The sequence below is a fragment of the Cyrtonyx montezumae genome, unplaced genomic scaffold, assembly GCF_038088225.1.
Source record: "Cyrtonyx montezumae isolate F1298 unplaced genomic scaffold, pur_monq_1.0 scaffold_8, whole genome shotgun sequence".
Taxonomy (NCBI): Eukaryota; Metazoa; Chordata; class Aves; order Galliformes; family Odontophoridae; genus Cyrtonyx; species Cyrtonyx montezumae.
In genome coordinates this window covers 43,120,483-43,144,079 of record NW_027072089.1, presented here as the reverse complement: position 1 = coordinate 43,144,079, position 23,597 = coordinate 43,120,483, and the positions used below count along the sequence as shown (strand labels likewise).

Here is a 23,597-nt window from a genome sequence, read left to right as displayed (position 1 = left end):
GGGGAATCTGCTATATCACATTGAAGTGAAAATCGCAGATATGAATAAGTGGGATCTGAGGTAGTAAAGGAGAGATCCAATGGACAAGGGGCAATGGGACAACCTCCTGAAGGAGGGAAAAAGAGACAAGCTGAAACGACTTGTTTTGAAAAACAGAGGGAGCAAAGAAAGACAAAAGATATAAACAAAAGGATAGGAAAAAGTCAGGAGTATTTTAAAGTTCAAGGAGAACACCCATACTGACTGAAACCATCAGCAATACAGAAAAACGCACTCTAGAAGTTTGTAGAAACAATCAGAATTTGACTAAGTTAATTGTATCTGAAGATATGACAACATTTTGAAAGCAAGAAAATAACTATATTGACGAAAGTACACATTTCTTGCTGCAGCAGATCTCCAACTTCTGTGATATGAAGTTGGGATTAAAACTGTTTGGCAAATTTGCATTATTTTGTCAACTTCCCTTTTGCTCCTTCCCACTTATTCTTCTTCTGGTCACCTTCCTTTTGTACTGCATCTCTTTAGTGGTATAATGGCAACAGGACCAGTGCAATGAGAAGATCTTACAAATAAAGAAGAAAATGGAAGGCTCACCCATCTCTGGGGCTCAAAGCTCACATGGAAAGACTCCACAAAGGAGGAATCTCCAACAAGAGACCTTTCCTCAATAACAGTCAGCCTTTAAATGGGGGGTCTAAGAGGGGTTGAGCCTGGCTCCACCCCTTCCAGTTGCACAGGTGAATTGCCTTCACCTGTGCTCCCAAGGCTGACCGGGTCCTTTCTCCACCTCCAATCAGAGGTTCAGGTTGTGACTCAGCAGAGGCTATACAACCCTCAAGAGCAGCACTGCTTCTTGAAATTTAAGTCATCCTCTCATGACCTAGCCTATGGATCTACTGGAACCAAAATAACCTGGAAAGCTCTCCAAACACGAGCATGCACACACTCTCTTAAAGCATTCTCAAATAAGAAGTATGTCTTTCTTTGTTTACAATGTTCTAATAATGAAAAACTATTATCATAACAGCATTGCGCAAGAAATACATTTTACACTGTAGAGGATAAAATTAAAGTTTCATCTAAAAAAAGAAATGTGTTCCTCTGTTATGTATGTCCTTCTGTTGTTCTACTTGGACTTACAGCGCAGATCATTGAAAGATCTACTAAATCTAAAAATCAAAACTACTTCAGCAGACTTCATACAATCTGAACATGAGGGGCCTGTATACAGTCATTTCAGAGGAGAACTCGGAACAGCTACAGGTTCATTCACTCAACACTATTCAACTTAGCAGTATTTGATCAGCGCTCAGTTTTGCTCCATGACTAGGACTAGAACTTCACTTTCTCTCTACTAGTTTAATTCCTCTCTACTTTCAGTTACTGATTATTGCACAGTCATTTACAGACATTTGTATTTCTCACAGTAAACTAAAGCAACGTCCAACCCAGATCTGCAACACACCACTGTAAATTCATCTGTTATGCAACTGTACTTGGACTCCACTTACAAACACCCTCTTGTGTTCACAAGTAACTGAGGAAAATATTCATAGAAGCAAACACGGAAAGTTGTAGAGGATGGTATGCACCAGGCATTCAGACAGCTAAAACACACTTTAAATACAGTGACAATGCAGTAATTATCCATATATCCTTCAGTAGAAGGAAATTTATAGTGCCTTATTTACAGTATAACAGTGTCCCAGAACATGTTTATAAAGGTCTCACCTCTAAGCATTCAAGTGCAGGAGTAAAACAGTTGAGAAAGGAGGAGGGAGATCAGAAGCAGAAAATGGGAATCAGGAAAAGAACAGTGAAAGAAGCCATGAAGTGAGAAGAATTGTTTACCTGTCAGCTGACATTGATTAATCTTGTGTTCTGTGATATCACTCAGTGACTCAAACACCTGGAGGCAGCTGTCACAGCTGTGCACAGCTTCTTCTTCCAACTCCTCCCCTTCATCCGGCCTTTTCTTACAGTCTAACACTTCTCCATCTTCTGTCTTGTCTTCTAGTTTACAGTTAGGGTCTGAAAGAAAATCAAGACCATGACTTCAGGCATCCAAGCAGAGAACCTTTTAAAGAAAGAAAAAAGGTCATGATAGGTTTCTTTTTGCAAGGATGAGAAGAAACACATTTGGCACAAGCTTGCAGAATGCTGTAGATTTTATTGCTAAATAAGCAAAGGAGTTTTATTCATTAACCTTTTTTCTAATCTCGATGAAAGGAAAATCTCTCTTCTTTTCCCACAAACGCAGCACTTCTCACTCGAGCAGTTCTTCCACGCTTCAGTGTTAGGTTTGTCAATTTTATCAGAGCTATAGGAGCTACTTTGATCATTATAAGAAAGGGTAAACCACCTATGCAATTAGTTTTCAATTAGAAGAAAAATCAAATCGATGAGTGCAGGAACTTCTTTTCACTGGCAACTACAGCATTTCACAGGAAACTACTGGAATTAAGAGACTAACACATCTTATTTACATAAAGATGAAATTAATCTTTTTTTCACAACCCACTCCAACACTCCATCACTGTGCTGATTTGACACAAACAATGCCCCAGAAAGATGATACCCTGGGTCAAAACTTTATATATGCTTTGAACTTGCTGATGACTTAAGACAAACCCAACAAAGCTTCTGCATTTGACAGACCACGGAAAACTAGGAACTAAGTACTGTAAAACCCAAATGGTGCACAAGGAGAGCTTTGTCTGTCTGACATGTTAACAAGTATCTGGAAGGTAGCAGGACAGCTCCAGCCTCAGAGCAGCAGTTCTGAACCCAGCTGAAACTCCTAAACTGGAAGAAACATTCTCACTCAGTGCTATGCCCTCCACAGAGAAGCCACACAGTTCACTGCACTGCCTCAGTTCTGCTGATCAGTGCAAAGTGAGTTAACACAAAATCTAGAACTTTTCCTCCTCCTCTGAGGAACAGAGTAGCTTTAACTGCTCCTGACTTTTAGCCCACTTCACTAAAAGCTTCCTTCAAAGACAGAAATAAAACCATCCGCCTTCCCTAATAAAGCAAGCTGGCACTTAACTTTGTTTTTCCTTGGGAACCACAGTACAACAAGTGAAACTCAGAAGAAAAACAGTTGTGTACATTCCAACAAAAGGAATGCAAGTGTTTCACCGCTCTTCCCTTTTTTTTGGCTACCTCATATTTCCTTTTACTTGAGAGCTGAGACTGAGATGGGTCACTTTAGCAAACAAGGGTAGACTCCTAAAATGACAGGGGATTGTGCAAGTGTGTGTTAAGGTGTTCCACCCTTTAGCCAAGTGAGAAGCTAGCTGGGAGAAGGCTCCGTGTCCACAGTGATGGTGGTGGCTGTGGACCCACTTCAGTGAGAGGTGCAACTGGTTAGGATCACACACAGTTCCACGAGAACAGAGTAACCAAACTGTGCTTCCACTACATTCATACTAGAACAGGGACAGGGTGAGGAGGAGGAGGGGGATTCCACTCTAAAGTCCTCTGCCAGCACTCTGCAGCGATGTGGACACAGATCCCCAGTCTGCCCTGCACGCAGAGTGTGGGCATTCTGCTGTCTCCCACATGGGTCAGGGCTCCCCCCATCTGCCCACATCCTTTGGGTCACGCTGCTGCAGCCCTGCCTTCAGCTGTTCAGATGCAGGCAGCCACACAGTGCAAACTGGAAGAGGCCCATGTCAGGAGGCCTTCCTCATGCTATGTGGCTCGTGATCAAAACTGAGGAATTTCTTTGACAGGGGTAAAGGGCGGAATTTATTTTTAAAGGAGTTATATTACGGTGGAAAACCAGATTAATTTAAAAAACAAAAAACTCCTTCTGAAGGCAAAAACATATTTACTGTGCACCCAGAGCACAATCTTTGTGCGACGTTCACAAGGTTCTCGCAGTGTAAAGACTTAAACTTGGGCAACAGCTTCCAAGTAAAGGAGCATTCTGCACTTTTACAAAGCAAAAAGGGATGCTAATCAAGCACAAGGACTTGATGGTGCTGTAGCTATTTTTACATGCTCTAAACGAATCTAAATAACTCACACTGCCACTTAGTTTTCCAAGATATTTTGCAACTTTAACAAAAGTCCTTAGAACATCACCAGGTTCTTAGCAGCTCAGAAAAAGAAATAATTGTCTTAACTGTTGCAAACTGACCCAACATCATTAAGCACTTGTTGGAAGGCAGCATGTGCACATCGCATGCTATTAGTTGTTCAGCTCAAGCTCCCAGTTTCATCTCATAAAACTGACAGCACTCAGGGAAATGTGGGCACTGGGTTTGAATTTTAACATGAGTATTTAAATGCTGCACATAAAGTTTACAGACCTGTTTGTTTTAAAATAAGGTTAGTGTCTGACTCTGCTTTAAGTACAATGCTGAAGGAAAGAAAAGGGAGGGGAGGGAATTCTCCAGACTTATTATTCAGAAGCGCTTGCACTTTACAGGAATTCAGCAGCACACACACACGTATGCACATGCACCCCTTTGTGCACAAAAGCCTGAAGAATCACTCCGTTTAAAAGCTTCCTACTTAGAGACCAGTTATTAAAATTAGAATCATTTTAAGTCTAATAAATGTTTTGCTTCTCCTTCTGCATTTGCAGATATAAATTCTACAGGGACAGAAGTCAGTCAAGCTTATTCCCTTCTGCTGTGACTTCAGAATACATGCTCTAGCCAACTGGCACATTTGTTTTTAGGTCAACACTTAAGTGGGACCCTCTGGGATGTAGGTTCAAGTTTAGCCTGCGACAGCTTTGTGAAACGAGTTCTGGCAGTCTCAGCGCCTCTCCACAAATGCATTTCCAACATGATTCACTTCCATGAAAAGTTGTCACCTCAGAAAGAAAGAAGGTGGCATTTAAAGAGAGGGGCTTACTGAATAGGCTGCTTTTCTGCTACAACAACAGACAACTTCTATCAAGAGCTGTTCTAACCCTAAACAATTACTTAACCTGAGGATAAGCTGCCTTACTCGTGCTCCTCTTTTGAAAGTCTAGAATAAAATGCATGTTGGAAATGCCACGTGCAGTCATTTATACTTTGTGTAACCTCCTGTATAAAGCTCATGCTCACAAATGGAACTTCAGAGTGCCAATCAACTCTCACGTTTCTTTCTCCCCAATATCTGCAACTACTGCAGACAACTCCCTCAACAAAGACTGGCTTGACAATAGGATTACCTTCCTCACTATCTACAAACACCACTGTCACTTCCAGAGGCTTCCCTTCCCTATTTCAGAGACCTACTGAAAACTGGTAACACACATCAGCAGCAATACACACACCAGCTCCATCTGCATATATCATTCAAAATTATCTCATATGGAAAGAAAGGTTGTATTTTTGGAAAAGAAATAAATACAGCCTATTAAGGTGCTTAAGAAGAAAAAGAAAAAAGAAAAAGAAGAAAAAGAACAGTTGTATTCTTTTACTGATTATGTTAACATTATCTATAAATGGAAATGAAGTATGATTTTCTCATTCTTGTGTTCCCTGGCAAGTGGTTCTCCCTGTACCTTCTTCCTCCTCCTCATAAGGGATGTCACTGCTGTAACTTGGTCTAATAAAACTGTAACTTGGGGGAAAATGAAAAATCACATTGGCTTAGAAGCGTTGGAGGCAATAAAGCCATGGACTTCAATTAATTTCAAGTATGGGAGCGGTTTAAGGCCAACCAGCAGAAATTCTATTCTGTCCATGTAAAAATGAGGTTTCACCACATTTACTTTTTATAACCCATATAAAAGTCAAGTAAAAGTAATGAATATCTAAAAGCCATCTTGGTGGACTGGCAAAGACTAACTATTCTTGAAACTTATCTTGCTTACTTCTGCCTGTGCTATGAGGATCCATAGCTAAACATCAAAGTACCAAGAAAACAGCCCACTTTCCAACCCGTTTCCCTGCCTTGCAGTGGACCTCCTTCCACGCCACTTCTGCATGGAAAAGAGTTGGCAAAAGAAAGGAAAACTAAGATCATGTGGCTATAATTATTACCAGGCAAGGAATATTTCTTCAGCTCAGTGGTAAAGTAAAACTCTGTCGCTCTCTGCTCCCAATAGTGTCCATCGCAAAACAACTGCCTCATTAAATTTCTGCAGTAAGATTAATATGCCGTAGCTGCACTACATTTATAACTTGGTACTCTATAAAAAGCACATTTAATGGTTAGAGCCAGAGCTTAGATACAAAGTATTACTATAAAAACTTCTGGCAGTGTGTATACAAAGTGGGCCTTCTGTACTGCTCTCTCTATCAGAAGGGGTTTTGTTTTTAACGTCGGCATTACATTCTTGCTACGGAGAAAAACAGAATGTTAAATCTCGCCTAGAAACAGACAGAGAACAACACTGGACAGGATGGGAAATAAATAACTAGTGAGACAATGTAACCATTGAGAATTACTTTAGTGAAAAAAATGCAGAAAAGCAATTATTCCTTGTCATATTGATCTCTGGTTTCACAGTTCTCTATTTCCTCAAATTGGTGTGTTTGTAGGAATACAAGTGTGCTTTTTATTTCTCCTCTACCCCCCACCCCAGTTTACACATAGCTAAGTGCATAAGTACAATCAGAAAAATCTGAGACATTTTCTTTCAAAAATAAATAAATAAAGAATAGCAGAGAACTCCGTCACCTTTTAAACAATGTGGTTTTTGCACAGAGGTACTAGAACCCAGGAAAGGCACCAAACAAAATCCCATGGGACGCAAACACAACCGAAATACAAAGTGTCCTAGCTGACCACAAAAAACCTGAATTCTTCACCTTCCTGAGAGCAATAATCTCTATTCTCCTCAAGCAAGTTACCTACTCTGATATCGGTGGCCTTCTAGGAACATCCCTTACTCCAAAAGGTGCCTTCAGTTGAATGAATGAGACTGGTCAGAAGAGGCTCCTCAGATAAGCTTCTGTAAGCCAGCACCGAAGACTGCTTCAATACCAAGCCCTCCTCAAATTCTCAGAATCAAATGAAATTTAGAAAATCAAAGAGTCCTCATTACAGAGAATTAATAATTATTTCTCCATGACTGTTAATGAAACATTTTCCCATGAACCTGACTCAAACAACAGCTTCATCTACCCTATTTCAGTGACTTCAAACAAAGGATCCCTGACTAGTAAGAACTTATATAAATTAATAAAGAAAATTAAGGAAACGACTCTTATTCACATATTTTACAAACATGAAAATAGTTCGGAATGAATATTCAAGTTCATCTGAAATGGCATAGGGTGGAGGTTTACATGGGAGATGCAGAGAAAGATTATTTCTGACAACAACAAGAAGAGCATGCTGGACTTTCTGAAGCATCTCACCATCACTACCTTGAGCTACAAGAGGCACAATTTCTAATTCTCAGGAACTGAAAAGCAAGGAGGAGAGAAATGCTGTTTTCCATTGTGAGCTCCTAAAAAGCATTCCAGGTCGAAACCAAGGAGGAGGAACATAGGCTTTGCAAAATCACCCCGATACAAAAATCCCTCACACTGTTGTCAAACAGTAATCGAACACTAATGAAGGAATTCAGCATTACCAGTCTGTGCGGCTGTGTGTCCCACACCTGCCTGCAGGTCCTCTGTTTCATTTTCTTCTACTGTCAGAAAAAAGGTAAACAGAACAAAAACAAAACAAAACAAAACATGTTAGGTAGGTAGCTGAAGGATTTCAAGCACCTTTACACCAGCTTCAGTTCTGAAAGCCAGCAATGCTTGTACAACACAGCCAAGAAAAAGCTGATACAGGTCCACTGCAAAGTGCACACAGAATACGCTGCTTTAGGGAAGCTACATGTCGGAGAGCAGAGTGACCAAGTAGGTTTCATGCCTTAAAAAACAAATCAAATTTCCTCTAGGATACGTCTTCAGTGCACTCTACTGTATTTGATTATGAAAGTAAATGAGGGAATAATTCTGGGCTTTAAGATTCTCCTCACTCATTCAGCATGGATAAGAGAAAAAGCCTTCTCCTGGCAGACGGGAGAGGTGTGCACTAATTCATACATAAGCTTTTAAAAAAATAATAATAATCCTATATTCAGTAGCAAGCATCTCAGCAGTGCAGACAGCCTTGCAAAGGAGAACTAACCCCATGCTGTTTTACTGTATACACCATGCCAGCATCTTTCCCTTGGCTCACAGCTTTCCAGAGCAGTAGAACTAAAAACAATACAATTCTTGTCAGATTCACTATTCAGAACTTGTTGGGCCAGAGTGAACCTAACAAGAGCCATTCTGCTGCTATTTTGAAAAAAATTAGAGAGCTGTTCTGGTATGCTCTGATATGATGCCTAAGTAAGATTGACTCTCCAAAGTCAAAGCAAGGGAAGGCAGAACCATTTCCCTTTTATTCTCCAATAGACCGAGGTCTTTGAGTTAGGGAGCAGCAGAGAGAAAAGAATTCTTTCTCCCTCCACAGGGGAAAAAGCTGAAAGGGGAAAGATTGCACTTCTACAGCATTTCCACTCTCAAGAATTCAGGCCTCAACAAATAATCATGCAACTGAGTTAAAATCCAAAGCTTTGGGGGCCTTTTCCCGCTCCCTGGGATAACAGAGTGCAAGACATTTAAATCTAGGCACATATTCAAAAGAAGAAATACGCATACACACTCCACAAGTACCTCTTTTCCTCCTCCGCCAACCCCAAGGCTTCATACAATTGGTTGTTTCTAGAATCTGGGTTTCTAGAAAAAAACACCAGTTTTCATAAGGACACTCTCAGGATACCAGAAACCCGAAATACATAAGAAAGAGTCAAGTTCAGTACCATGAAGGACTCTAAATAAGCTCTCTCTCTACCCCGGAGTTGTGGCTAGTATGCACACACTTCTCACATCAACATAGATCTGATAACGTTTCCCCAAGCCCCAGACTACGTAAAATATTTCACAAAATAAAAATTGATGAGTTGACTGTTTCATTTGAACTTGTGTTTTGCAGACACAAAATCACCAGGGCTTGGGCTGCGACAATGCTGCGTGTTTTCCTTTGTCATGCAAAAGCTGTCACCCCAGCAGCCCTCAAAGACGAAGGAAACTGGTCAGACAAAGGGAGCAAGGGGAGCAGCTCAGGAAAAGGAGAGCTTCAAGGAACACGTGGTCAAATAAAAGCTAAGCTAAACAGAGATTTGTCACTAAGGCAGCACGGATCAGTAAGGTTTATTTATACGAGGAGAAAAATAATGAATACAACTAGTGTACACTTAAAAAAAAAAAAACAACTCACCCACAACCTTTTGTGTTGCCCTCAAAGCCCCCAGCAAAGCCTCGGAAGCAGTAGTCCTGCTTGCCCCTGATTATGCTCATCACTAGCTTGGATTTATATCCAAAAAATGATCTCAAGAACTGCAATCTAGCACTCCATGCTCCAAGAGGAAAACCACTGTGACTATCAGTTCCTACTGACCAGCCGCAGCGTGGGCAGTAGGCATAGCTGTCATCTACCAGTGAAATCCTTTGCCACCACGTCTTAACTCTGAACTCAGTCCAAAAAGGTCATTTAAAAGCTCTACCATTTTCAAGTATCCAGATGGAATTGAGGTGGTGCCCAAACATGAACTTCTCAAGAACCAACTCAAGTGGGAAACTTCAAACCCAAGCACTATTTGCTCAGAAGTAAACAAGCTCTGCTTATTTAAAGTGGATCTCCACTTAAACATGTTTGCAAACCAAAATGCAAGAGTTGGTCCTTTCGAGTTTTCTGTACTGAACTCCCCCAGCAGCAGTAGACCTTCACTGGCTGTGGAAAGGGTGCATGCTGACACATACTTGGCTCACGGCTGTACCAGTATGGTTAGGTCTTAAAATGGAAATAAAACAAATGTGGATGTTACCTAACAAATTGTTCCCATGTCCACTTCCATCATGCAAAACCATGCCAGAGTATGCCTGGTTAAAACCTCCCCATTGAGATTCAAAATTTCAAAGTGAGGCTAAGGTTTGCTTTCAAGAAAGGCTGTCCACTATGTCTTCACTGCACTAAAAAATGGAAACAAGTATCAGAACAAGTAAAGTAGTGGTTAGCATCTTTCTAAGCTGTTCAAGCTCCTAAAGAAATCTGAGTCCTGAAAGAACCACATAGATCACAACAGGCCACAGCACAAACACTTGCTAATATTCAACTGTCAGGAAAATAAAACCTCATTTTTGGGGGGAAATACTATAAAAGGAATTTTAAAAGCTACGTCACAAAATCCACAGAATAAGGGAAACCTTAGCATTAGCACAACTCATCTACAAAGTGGCATCTCAATTGCCTTTGCTTTACCCAAGACCATTCTTCCAGCAGCTCGGATACACTGCACCAGGAAAGCTCCAGCTGGCAGCAGCAGCAGAGAAGCTCCCCCAGTCAGCACTTTATGTCTCTCTGCAACAAGATTCTGAAAAGTTCTGTACTATTTCAGCCTCTGACCACTGCTAAACTCACCCAACTGTGATCTTCATGTTTAAGGGACATTACCTTGCCTGAAGTAAACAATCTTCTTTCAGGAAAGAAAGGCAACTTTAAGCAAAGCTTATATTGTGATAGTCTATAAAAGTTGCTAGCCAAAAATCTTTCTCTAACACAGGCATGAAATTTAACTAAACAAAAAACTGAACCACAAGCATTATATGGAAATAAAACAGTAGCATGTACGCACTGTTATTAATTCAAACGTCAAAATTAGTGATACTCTAGGACTGTAATTGTGCATAGGGGTGCTATCTTCAGCACAGCATTTAACAAATCCTGGCATAAGAGAAGATAAACTCTAGATAACAACATGATAGAATACCACTAAAAGGAAAGGTCTCAGGAAACCAGAACAATAGCTTATGAATCCAGACCCCAAGTGAGCGATACTACTGCCCAGCAGCTCTTCCAGATCCACTTGAGATAACATTGTCATGAAAGCAGCAACATCCCTCATCTGTACAATTATGAGTTTGTGAACACAGGTCACTCATTTTGATACCTGCTGAAATTCTTCTTTATTGACTTCCCTCTTCCTTAAAACAAAACATGAAATCTCTACCATATATTTTTTCAGAGCAGCTTTTGAAAAACAAAACAACCAAGAAACGCAAATACTAAAATTTCTAAGAAGACTAGATCGATGCAACTGTGACATCACATTTCTTGAGAGTGAGTTGGTGGCTGATTTCTTTTTTTGTTTGTCTCAACGGAGGAAAATAAAATTCCAACATGTCAACTCTATCTCCTATCATAAAAGCATGTGGCTTGGACAGATACCAGTTTCTAAAATTTGCCTGCAAATATGCATCTCTAAACTGAAGCTGCATCAATGTGAAAGGTTAGGACACTTCTGCCTGGTACAGCCAGTGCCCAAGGCAAACTGTGCTTCAGCTCACAGCATCACTCATGCTTGTGCTAGGGAGCATCAACATTGAGACCAACTCCACCTTCTAAAGTAAATATGTATATAAAGTAGTACTTTCAAAGACAGTTCTGGTAGGAAAACCTCTGGGGATCTTCATATAGTGGTCATTAAAAAAAACAGAGTTAATCTCCTGACTGCTCCACAGCAACACCTGCTGATCAGTGAGGATTTCACCCCTTCTCCTCACAGTTTCTTCACAGGACAAATGGTTGGCCTATCAAGGATCATTTTATAAAGTTAGTACAAAATAAACCCAAGTTTCCTAGCTTGCAGAATCTCATTCACATTCTACTCCCTAAGCTCTCACTGAAGAGTTAATCTGTATCTTTAGCACCCTAAGGAAGAGCACAAGTCATTTCTGGTTGATGCCTGGGAAAAACCTTGCGTGGAAAAGAAGCAGATAAAATTAGAAATGTGAAGAAGGACTCTTTCACTGAAAGGGAAGCCTTTTGGAGAACTCTGGCTAGGATTTATTGCTTCAGAGCTATTACAAACCATAATGAAATAAAAGCAAAAGATAATTGAAAAAAGTCTATTTTCTTCTAGTCTAGGTGGGTTAATAAATTAAAAAAAAAAAACAAAAACAAAAAAAAAACCTGCCCTGAATGTCTGAGCCTCCTTGCAAAACAAAGCAGGAGAAGCCACATATTCCAAAATAAACCATAAAAATAGACCACTATTGATTTTATCCTTCCTAAAACACATTCCTTGAGAGATGTGAAAATAAACCTAATACAGCAACTAAGATTGTCAGAGATATGAAGTTCAGAATATATATTTTTAACTTGCACTTAGCATTTCCTATAATTCAATACTTGATCTACACATTGCCATTAGCATACTATCAGTAATTCAATTTAAAGCCATTTTGCACAAAAGCCTTTTTCCTAGGACAGTAACTTTGCCAAGTGCATCTTCTATCTACATGTTTGAATAATTTCTGCAGACAAGTAATAGAGACACTAGCTGTATTAGCATAATCAATACACAATTTACTGAGTTACCCAGACAGAACAGAAATAAAACCTTTGTGCTGTTATTTCACTACCTACAAATTACTGTAATTTCTGGAAGTCTCTCTCTTTTCTTCCCTCTCCTCCGTGAAGCCACATAAAAAACCAAGAGGACATTCATACTGATACCCTGTCCAGGTAGATATTAAGGATGATTAAATAGATTAATCACATAGGCAGAAAGCAAATTTAAGAGCTAGTTACAGGAGGCGCTGAGCATCCTCTGACTCTATTAAATTCAATAGCTTTTGAAGATGTTTCATACTTTGCAGTAACATGCTGTAGAAATCTAACTCCTTAAGGGCTTGATCAAGATACAAACTGAAATTAAGGAAGCTACAGAGTAGCATTAATGCCAGATCAGATGCCAACACATCACCTGCTCAGGCCACACCTTGCTCTGCTTTCTGCCCTTCCTGGGCACCACTGCTTTAAGGCTCAGCATTTCAACTCATTCTGCCAGCATACTCTCTCTCCACCAGTAAGCAGCAAGCAGCAATTCAGCAGATGAACCCTGGAAGTTTACAATCATTTCAGGCTGCTTCATAACGTTCCTCAAAGAAAGCCAGCGTTAAAAAAAAGTTCAGAACTACTAAGAAAGTAGCAAACAGCCATAGCCAGCATCAACATACATCTATCAGCTGCCACCCAGCAATTCAATCACTATTTTAGCTCCCAAGTGTGCATGTACCTCGTGCACAGTGTGAGAAGAACTAGGAAAAAAATAAAAAGCATTTGCATATTAACATTCCAAATATCTGCATTCCAGAACTCTACTAAAAATTAGCTTAATGTGCATAGCCACAGTTGTACATCAATCCTGCTAATACATGAACATTTGCATTTCTGATTTGTTTTCCTTCCTGCTATAGCACACCCCTTTTCCACTTCTCCCCACCACCCCTGCACTGTAACAAACTTCTCTTATTAGTTGGAAAATACTTTTTTTCTTCAAGTGATTCCTGTAACAGGAAGGATTCTTCTTCTTACACTTTAGCCTACCTCAACATCAAGCTTTTATTTTTTATTTTATTTTATTTTTATTTTTATTCCTTTCCCGCTTCTCTCCTCTTCCTCCCTACATCGTTCTTGTAGAAAGACTGAGTTAGGAGTTCCCAATTGGACAGCAGCGCTTGGAAAATATCATTGCTTTGCTAAAGTATTTTCCTAGGCAGCACATAAGCATAAAAATGATAAATATACTTAACTGGAAAGAAGTAATTCTTAAGAATTCCTTTGGATAGTCTGCACCCTCGACCTCCAAGATGCCAGTGTCCAAATGTGATACCCAGTTTTACATAATACTGTGGGCAGACTAGGCAGAAGGCACTCCTTCCTGCAGCAGGAGAATCCTACTGAATGCGAGGGACCAGGGGACATCTTTTTCTAGACAGCTGAGGTAGGGGATGAATAAATCTGGGACTGCGAATGTTGCTTCTCTAGATATGCTGTAACAAACTTAGGCTACACTGACATACATTCATATTTTTGTTACTTAAGATAAACTTTAAATAGTGTTACATTTTCCAAGATACTTTTCTCCACAGAATCATAAAGCTTTTTATAAACCACAAGTAAATTCCAGATACACTTAAGACTCTGTATTGTGCAATGTAACGGATGATTATGGGCCTCCAAGTCAAACTTGGGATGGTGATGAGTCTCGGCGAAGCAAGAGAGAGTCTCTGCAACTCAAATCTTAGTTCTAAGGTAAGGATGTTCAGCTGTCCTGCCTGTTTCAAACTGAGTACTCAGTATTCATTTCTGACAAGGTGACTGTGGACAACTAGTTCGTTTAAGGAAAGATACCATGATAAACTCCAGTTACTAAACCCAGTACCGTTTAACAGGAATGCTCTTAGAAATTTTCTCTCTGTACAGTGAAGCTATGTATCACTTAAGCTTTCTTACTCTTGTCTCTCACAGGGACATAATCAAGAATTGCTGCTATTTTTATGGGCCTGAATTTTCAACCATGGTTAGAAAACAGGAAATTCATTAAACTGTCTGCAAAAGCCTAAACTCCACAAGAGCTATCTGAATCAAACCAGTGCATGAACATTACCTAAGTCTGAAGACAGAAGGTTGAAGGATGGAATATGAGGACCTCCAGTCAAGGTTACTGCAGTTGACTGTGACATCTGAAAATGAGGCACCCAGTCTGAGGAGCTGGGACCATGTGACACCATTCTAATAACGTCAAAGAAAAATGCAGCCTTCTCTTTGACTCTGTTATGCAATGTCTCATATTTACTTGAGTCAAAATAAACCCCTTTTCGATTTAGATTATCCCTGATTTACCAGAGATCTAAATCTGTTTTGAACCGTAATTTTGTGGACTTGTTTTTAATCCCTCAAAATTTCTGCTCTGTTCTGGATGACTTTTTAGCATCTAGATCACCACTTTGGTCTCTATATCCACAGAGGAGCTTAGGAGCCCAAAAATTAGTAAGGGGACCCTGCATCTAAATTGCCACAAGTTCTGCTCAGTCACAACAGAGGTCAAGCAGTACCTATGGCTTTTACCATCTGGGCTTTCTCAGTGCTATGCAGCTTGGTACTGAAATTAAACCAAAGCCCCACCATAGCTGGCTAGTAAAATATTTAGTCCTGCTTTCCTTGGACTTAGATGCATTCTTACAGGTTTTTCTTGAGAGCTTAACATATCCTTGCTTGGTCGCTACAAGATACTAGTAAAAAATGTGAGTTTCAGTATCTCTTCCTTTCCCCCTCTTGCCCACACCTACTGGTTAGATCACTCAGCCAGGATGTGGGTGGCACATGCTCAACTTTCTTCTTTATCAGAAGGATTTAGACTTTTGTCATGAGCTTCCTAGAAAAGAACGCTTACCCTCAGACTTGATATGCACTCATTCATTGCTACTGAAGCTGCCGTACCTCATCTACAACATTCACAGAACTAGAAAGGAGAATTAGTGTGATACTATGTCCTTGTGGACAGGGCACTCACCTGGGAAGTGGGGCCCAATTCTAGTTTCTCTGAAACAACTCATTAGAAAAAATACTACAGTAAGTAGTTGGTAGATCAGGACCTAGGTCTCTTCCTTCTACATGGGTACTCAAACCATCAGACACATTAATCTTGTGTGAGCACTCCTTCTCACCCCTCTTCTCCACCAAGCACTTAATGAACACTCCTGAGGAGGTGAATGTCACTGGGCAGAAAGGGCCTCACATTGCTGCATAATGATGATACACTCCCCGTGAAATACCAGATTCAAACACACCAGTCAAAGCACAGAACAGAACCCCCCATCTCTCATATTCTAGCAGGGCAGATAACTCCTCAGCCAAGGGAAGAGGAAGAGCAGTAGCACAGCCCTCCAATTCATTCTGCTCTGAGAGAAAAAGAGCAACCTGTTCCCTGCCTCCAACAGCAGGACCAGAGCAGTGACCGCTGACTACAAGGTACCCAAACATGCTAACGTACCCACATCTAGAATGGGAGGACATAAGATAACACTACTCTTTCTTTCTAAGTACTTCATGCTGTCTTCTAACGTAGTTCCTACTCAGCAACATCAGTAAGCTCCTCCTAATTGGTCTAAGATTTGTATCAAGAGTTCAAGTGCCTGATGCAAGGTGAAAATGCCACCAGGCAACCAGTCATATGAAAACCAAGCACTGCAGCACCCGAGCCCTTTCACTGGGTCTGTTCTTCAGAGCTTTCCTGCTTAAGTTGACTTATGTTTGTATCTGCTGAGACCTCTACTCAACAGATTCACTAGAAAAAAAAGGGGAACCTTTTCCTTAACTTCAGTGCTGTAGAAATCATTAAATCCAGCCCCTTCCCAGCAGTCAGATACATTGACCAATGGCAATTCGTTTCCTCCTCCCATCTTCAGAGCAAAAATGTTACATCAGGCATGGATCCTGACATCCTGTTGTCCTGGAATCCGTGAATCAGAAAGTTCCTTCCTTGCAATTGTATTCTTTGGAGGTGGAAAATAATTAACTTCCCCATTCCCCCACCCCCTTCCTACTGCCACTGTCAAGTTTAGGAATTCACTTGACTGTTTTCCTTTCCAGACAGTCATCGCAACTCAGTGCCAGAGAAAGTTTTGTTGATCAAAGCACAGCCTAGTCTTCCCAAGGACACTGACTCACTACATCACATCATATGGTCTAGCAACACAGCAGGTAGCCTGGTTTTGTTTTTAAAGTTCCTTTCAAGAAGTTAAGGAGTTAGTAATGGAAGCTGAACTCAATAGGCTACCAAAAGGAGCAAACAACAAAAAGCAACATCCAAAAACCAATGATCAGGGATTTCATCATCTGATACTTATTTTCCTAGCAAAACATAACCTAACATTTGTAAGGTCATACCTTTCAGGGATTATTTATGAAAGTCAATCACTGCAAAGTTCACCAAGACTCTTAGATTTAAAAGTGCTCTAGCTTCTCTGCACTCATGCAAAACACAGAGGGTCTGCCTGAGAACTTAGGAGAAAGATTTTGGATTTCCTGTTCCATAGGAAAGACAAAAATCCTACTGCAGGTTATTGCCCACAGTAAAAATGGGGTTGGGAAGGAGAGAAGCACTGCTACTCTCACTACCAACATTGCTTGTCTTAAGGCAAAATGGTATTCTGCTTCAGCCCAGGGGCTGTTTAACCAGAGACCAGCATTTTCAAATTCACTTCACTTCTAAAGAATCATAACAAGCACTTGTCAAGTAAGAAAAGAAAGCAGAAGGGACAGGAGGGTGACTGTATCAACAGACTTATTAAATGACTTAAGAGAAAATGCTCAGAGAAATAAAAACTACAACTTAAGGTTTAAGAAAAAATGCCCTAACAGTGCCTGTATTTAAAAGTGAAAGTATCAGATGAAACACACAAAAAAGCACCTCTCTGCCTTGCTCCCATGATAGATAGATAGATAGATAGATAGATAGATAGATAGATAGATAGATAGATAAGAAAGAAGAAAATAACACCAAGGAAAATGCATCCCCCTAAAAAATCTAAAATTCCACTGGGCATTGATAGTGCTGAATCAGTGAGCAGCAATCCTACAGCCCTTTGGAATACACATTACACAGATTCAACTGTACAAAAATGCTGCGGTATAACCTGTGCAGCATCACTCCAGTTAGAGGAAAAGCCAAAAGGCTCGCGTGCATGCACAACAGAAGAACACAGACAACTTAGACTAAATCATGAAAAAATGGAAAGAAGTCTTCTGCATCCTTTCTTCAGTAATTATGCACTGTAGAGGAAAAGAAAACTAAAACAAATAGACCCTGAAGTTAAAAAAAAAAATTAGAAAGAAAGAAAATGTCAACAATGTTAATGGGTAACGTAAATCTGGAAGGACAACGGTCCTGGTTTAAAATCTTTGCACTGGAAGAGGGGGTTTTTGTGCAGACTTGCAGAAGTACATATAGTACAGAAGAGCATAAAGCAGATTTCCTGGAAAGCAGTAGGGTGGAATTAAAACGTTAATTATAACATGTTGTAATAAAGATACCCCCAAGATCAGCCCTATTCTTTGTGCTCTAGTGCAGTCCCTAGGCATATGGCTAAGTATTCCTTGATCATTATCCTAGCTAGAACTGAAGCTACTGAAGTTTAGGGGAGTTGTATCTAACAGAATTTCTTTCATCTCTAATAACTGCTAAACTAGCATAATTGCTCATACTTGAGGTGAAATAGAACCCAAGTCATCTAAAAGTTAAAACAAAAACAAACCTCACCATCTCTTTATGTTATTTTCTGTCAGAATCCTTTGCCAAGAACTACATTATGATTTAAAAGCATTTAAAATCTTCACTCCTGCTATCTGACTTTTTCAAAAGATAACAACTGAGAAAGCTGAATGTTCTTCTACTAACACATTTGAAAACAGACATCTACTTTTTCACAGCATCAAATAAGGAGGCCAAAATCTTCACAGATTTGTTTGCTGTCCCTTCTGAGAAAGATAATATTTACATATGTACACACACATGTCATGTCTCGGATTTAAGGGAAACAGAGCATCTTCCCTACCAGGACTGGTTTTGACCTCAAGTAATGCTACAGGAATCAATGGAAACCTTAAAACACATCTGGGAAAAGATGCTCAGAGGTCTGTCTTAAGGTACCAGCATTTGTACTATATTCTAATCAACTTAAAAACAAAGACACAACTCCATACTACCTTATTTGAAACACTAGGCTGAAAGAATGGCAGAGCAAAAGAAAGCCCTTCCAGACATCTCAGCTCACGGAGCAGAGCGTTACCCCACTCACATTAGAAAAGTGCCTCCATCCCAACAGCTTCCTTTCTTAACCAAGTTAGCAGCAGCTGGGGAAAACAATATCAGACTGAACCAAACACACAGCTTTTCTGCCTCTTAATATAATGTTTGTCACAAGTTTTCACTTTCGTGGAAGCGAGCCATACAAGCAGAAGCTGTTCGGATGGCCGCGCCTAATAGTACTTGTTCCTAAGTAGATGATGACGATCAATAAAACTCATGCTGGTCCCAAAAATGATGGGGTAACATTGCTGTAATTCTAAAGCTAATTGAGACAGTCCGTGGCGCTATGCGTGGCCAAATCCAATGAAAATTACTACAGGTTAGTGATGTTTTTATTGCTGCTTTATTGTTGTTTTCTTATTAATATATAAAGGAGCAGTGGGCACGCGTCATCAAGTCGAAGGAGAGCACTATAAATAGCTTGCATTACAAAAAGATTGTAATCTTAAATCCTCTTTGTAATTTGCTTTTTCAAGTACTCTTTTATGTTCAATATCTTAATTTTTGTCCTTTTTTGGTTGGCCAAATACAAGCCAGCAACCCACTCATGCATCAGACAGATGTTTTTGCTTTTCAGGCCAAATGGAATCTTACAAATTTTTCGTTCCCTCCTGTAAAATGATGATGATAAAATAACACAGTCCCTAAAATCAGTCTGTTCAGAAAAGTTCTTTGGACCAGCAACGCTGCATCAGTAAGTGAAGTTCAGAGAAATCATGCCAATACTAATTGCTGGTTTTGTTTATGCTGGATTGATTATAGTCTAATCAGCAGACAATCTAACGACTTTAGGGTCTAGTCCATGTAATTTAGAAGCTGGTTGGGGCTGAGGGTAAATATTCAAAGAGTTGACAGAAGCACAGAAATGTAAAGGCTATGGTCTGAAGGGGATCCAAATGTCAAATTCTCTCTAAACTGCTGCTGCTATTAAGATTTTTTGTTTTGATCCACCACTACTTCATCATCTGTAGCACTACAGCACACCACCTGCACCTCTGTGTGGGAAACATCCTTTAGCTGTGAATTTACGATGAGCAAACAAGTCGCATTAAAACACAGCGACGTTTCCTCAGCCCTCCAACACTCTGCATCAACTGAGGCACAGCTGTAAACTCAGCCGGGATGGAAAGAGGACCTAGAAATGATTAAAGAGAGGCAACAACTTTTAAGAGACACTCTGGGCTTGCCGACATATTTCAAGACACAAGTCTTCTTTAAGCAGGGCATTGATTGATAAAATACAGCAGATAATTCTTTTCCTTCTCATCTTTCTAGGAATACTCACTAATTCCATTTCTACAGTTGTACGTGGGATTCAAAATTACAGGGAGAAAAAAAAATACTTTGAAGTAAAAACTTCATTTTTTTAAGGAAAAAAGATCAGTTTCAAAGATCAGTGCTTCCATTTAATCTGTGGGGATGTTCCAGATTCCTCATGACGGTTTATCTAACACCTACAATTTCAGCAATTTTCATGGGTGACTTTAGCATAATGAGTATTACCTGACTTTAGCTTAGAGAAACCCGAATTTAAAATTTACTAAGACTATGTCTTCATTCAGGTTTGTGTAAAGAATACATCTTTTATTTTTATTTTTTTTAAAGTAACTATATTTTTGTAACTTTAACTCATTTCTAAACAGAAAGTTTCACATCAAAAGCTCTTAGAAATAGCAAAAGAAAAGCCTCAAGCCCTCCCAAAATTAAAACCCCATAAAGCCAAAGGGGGCAACCAGGGCTGTCAGTAACCTAAGTGTGATATCTATAGAGCATGCCAAGTCAGGAAAAAGGTTTACCATTCAGGTGGCCAAGTTAAACAAGATAAAAGCAAGCTGCTCTTCCCTCCTCCTTTGCTTTCTCAGCTCAGGGGTCTCCAGCATGGCGTTCTTTAGGAGATGCTCTCATCCTCAGGGGATACAGTGTTAAGGAGTCATTCCAATCACCCCTCTTCAGCACCATACACAGGGGCTCTTCTGGGGGCTTTCAGAGGGGTATCGTACCTTTGACTTACCTTTCCCCACCCGCTTTGCTCCATGCTACCCTCCCTCCCTCAACAAATGTATGTATCAGCTGATTTTGATCAGGTCAATGATACCTAATATGTTTTTGTCTTGTTTTTTAAAAAGAAGGCAAGGAAACATGATTAATCAATCAGTAAAATAAGATACAGGCTAGGACTTCTGAGTTGTATGCAACTGATCTTTCTTCCGCCCAAAAGAACATGGCAGTTGAACTTTTATTCCTCCTTCCTAGGATCACCTAAGATATTCAAATCACCGTTTTTCAAAAAGTTAAATAATTTACTCTCTTTTCTCAGCCATTTCTGCCACCACCCTGCAGTATATTTGTAAGAGACGGTGCATTTTAGAGAAAGCACTTACTATCTTATTTCTCCTTGGGCAGATATTTTTATTGCTTTTAAACTGGGGAGGGTTTGTCTAATGTTTGCCATGCCTTTCTTCTGAGAGGTGCTCACCAGTAGGCATTGGGAGACAGGCAGAGCAGTGTTGGCAACAAACCAGAAGGGAGGAAAAGGAGAGAAAAAAAGAAGAGAGGGAAGAAAAAAAAAAAGAGAAAGAAATAGGAAGGGATAGAAATGTAAACAGAAACCAGGGTAATTCAGAAGAAGAATATTTTCAAAAAATAGAAGAAATTTAGTCATTAGCAAGTTCTTAACACCCACCATTTCAGATGAACATTAGTTTCAGGCATTCAATATAAAAACTCAATTGTCATTTTGTTTTAATGTATTTACCTGCCTCGTATCACTATTCCCCTAAGATATAAGTTTCAAATTAAGTTATCAAAAGTGACAGACGTATCAAAAATATCTCTTCTATCTTCCCCCCAGAACAGGTTGCTAAGTACATGACAAATTGGAAATGTAATGTGTAACTCCATATTTTATTTAGATGTGAAGCAGCACTCATGAGTTTAAATGACTAATTTACATACAGTCAAAGAAGAGTTTTTCAGAGAAGCGATTTAAAACACTGTTTATTGTTGAACTATGGAACTATATTTTGTCCTGACTACATCAGTAATGCTTCAGAAATGGGGGGATTTAAATAAATCCTGAGTAGTAAATCTCCTTGCAACATTACTTACAGCTTTTGTTTGCTCACTACAGATGAAGATGTAATAACTGATGGGTAGGCTCTTATCAATGAATTTAAACGCCGCGTCTACAGAAGCATCTTTAAACTCCTCAGATGAAACACGTTATCAGCCCCGCAGAAATCTTACCATCGGGCTGCTTTCAGAGTGCTGGTAATCTACTCGCAAATGGACACGATTCAAGAGAAATAATACAGAGAAAATGAAAAAGATATCTGAACGAAGGCCACCAGGAACGATAACCTACTCCCCAAAGGTAATTACAGCAGCAATAATTACAGATGATGATTGATTTACTGCCTCCTTTTAGTTGAAAAACAGTAAATAAGACACTGTGGAGAAATCTGCAGCATCTCTGTCCTGAACATCAGCAGGTTTCCTTCAGTCAGGAGTTTATTGTCAGCAAAGCGAGCTACTCCAGCTGAACCGTGTGATGTTGCTGTTTTCTCATGTCAGGGACTCTTAAGCTACCGGTGCACAGGGAAGGCAAAGTCCATACCTCCACATAAAATGGAAGCTGTATCTTTGGCTTTAATTAGGCAGGGTACTCTCAAAGAAAGGTATCTCACAAACCCTCTTTCTGGAGCGCACCTAGCAAATAACCATGAGTGAAGCATGTCTATCTGGAGAACAATTTTCTCCATCTGCCCATCAATTCTACACATCTGTTATTTGTTCTGAAATACCTGGAGGTCTGGAGCTACCCTTGGGTTAAATCTCCCCAGCACCTTTTTGCAGATTAGGCCAACTGGCCGCCCTTCCTCTGGCTCCAAACTCTTTGGTGAACGCAAATAAACCCTCCCTGGGAAGCTAGGGATGTAAACCGGCTGCAGAACTTTCCCTGCGGGATCTCCCTTAGGAAGTAAGGGTACGGCAGCTCGTTTGTTCCCCGTGAGATGCCAGACGAAAGCACCCCTGAACCGCACAAACTTCCCTCAGCAGCAGGTAAAGCAGCACGTCCAAGGTTTCCAAAGAGATGAGCCTGCTCCAAAGCTCACCGAAGTCAACGGGAAGATTTGAGGCGGGCAACTCCTGGAAAGAGTTGCTCCAAGCGAGCGAGGCGCAGCACTGCCCGGTCCCGCTCCCCGGGAGCGGCTCCGCACCGTGCGGACCCACACCGCCCCTCGGGAACAGCGGAAAGTCCGCGGTCCCCGACGCGCACACACATCCCCGGCCTCCAGAAGTTCCCCACTCCCCCCCCTCAAAAGCGGCGAACTTATTCGCGTTGCTGACCTGACGCAACTCAGGCTTTATTCAACTCCACTGCCGCGACCCGGAGGAAGGCGCGCATCCAGGGAGACAGAGAGATGGTGATGGGAGGTGACAGCCACCCTCCCGCCGCCGCCGCCTTCCCCGCGCGGGCACCCGGACCGGCGGCTCCTCGGGGGGAGCCGCGGGCGGGCGGAGGGGGCGGCGGCGAGGCCGGGCGGTGCGGGGCGGGGAAGGAGGAGCGGGGGGGGCTCCGGGCCGGGACGCCGCAGCCTCCTTACAAGCCGCCCTTTGTCCTCCTGCGGGTCCCCCTCCTCCCGCTCGCCCGGGGGCCGCGCTCCTTCCCGCGGTACCCCGTTCCCTCCCGTCCCCAGGGTGGATACATTGGATGGACGCGTTTATTTACCGACACCCCCCCCCACCCCACACACACACACGCCCTCGCACATGCCCCCTTCCGCGGAGAGCGAGGGGCCGCTTCACGTGATAGCCGCCGCCACATTCCTCCACAGCCCCAACTCCGGCCCCGCACCGGGAACTTCGGCCGCCCCACCCCCCACCGGGTTCGGGGAGAGGGGAAGCCCACAACTTTTGGTAAAAAAATAAAAAA

At 41.1% G+C, this 23,597-nt stretch overlaps 1 protein-coding gene across 10 annotated transcripts in view; it reads right to left on the bottom strand.

Moving 5' to 3' along the window:
* ZNF521 (zinc finger protein 521) overlaps positions 1-23,597 on the bottom strand; it is a 236,906-nt gene that overhangs the window by 206,364 nt on the left and 6,945 nt on the right. For 3 of the 10 annotated variants that reach the window (XM_065752588.1, XM_065752580.1, XM_065752586.1), the window contains 3 exons: positions 8,622-8,684; positions 7,538-7,597; positions 1,855-2,034 (listed from right to left, as the gene is read on the bottom strand). In XM_065752588.1, the coding sequence (XP_065608660.1) occupies positions 1,855-2,034; positions 7,538-7,597; positions 8,622-8,655 (274 nt within the window). In that variant the 5' untranslated portion in view covers positions 8,656-8,684. The remainder of the gene's footprint in view (positions 1-1,854; positions 2,035-7,537; positions 7,598-8,621; positions 8,685-23,597) is intronic. The other 7 variants (XM_065752585.1, XM_065752590.1, XM_065752589.1 and 4 more) reach the window with 4 other exon arrangements.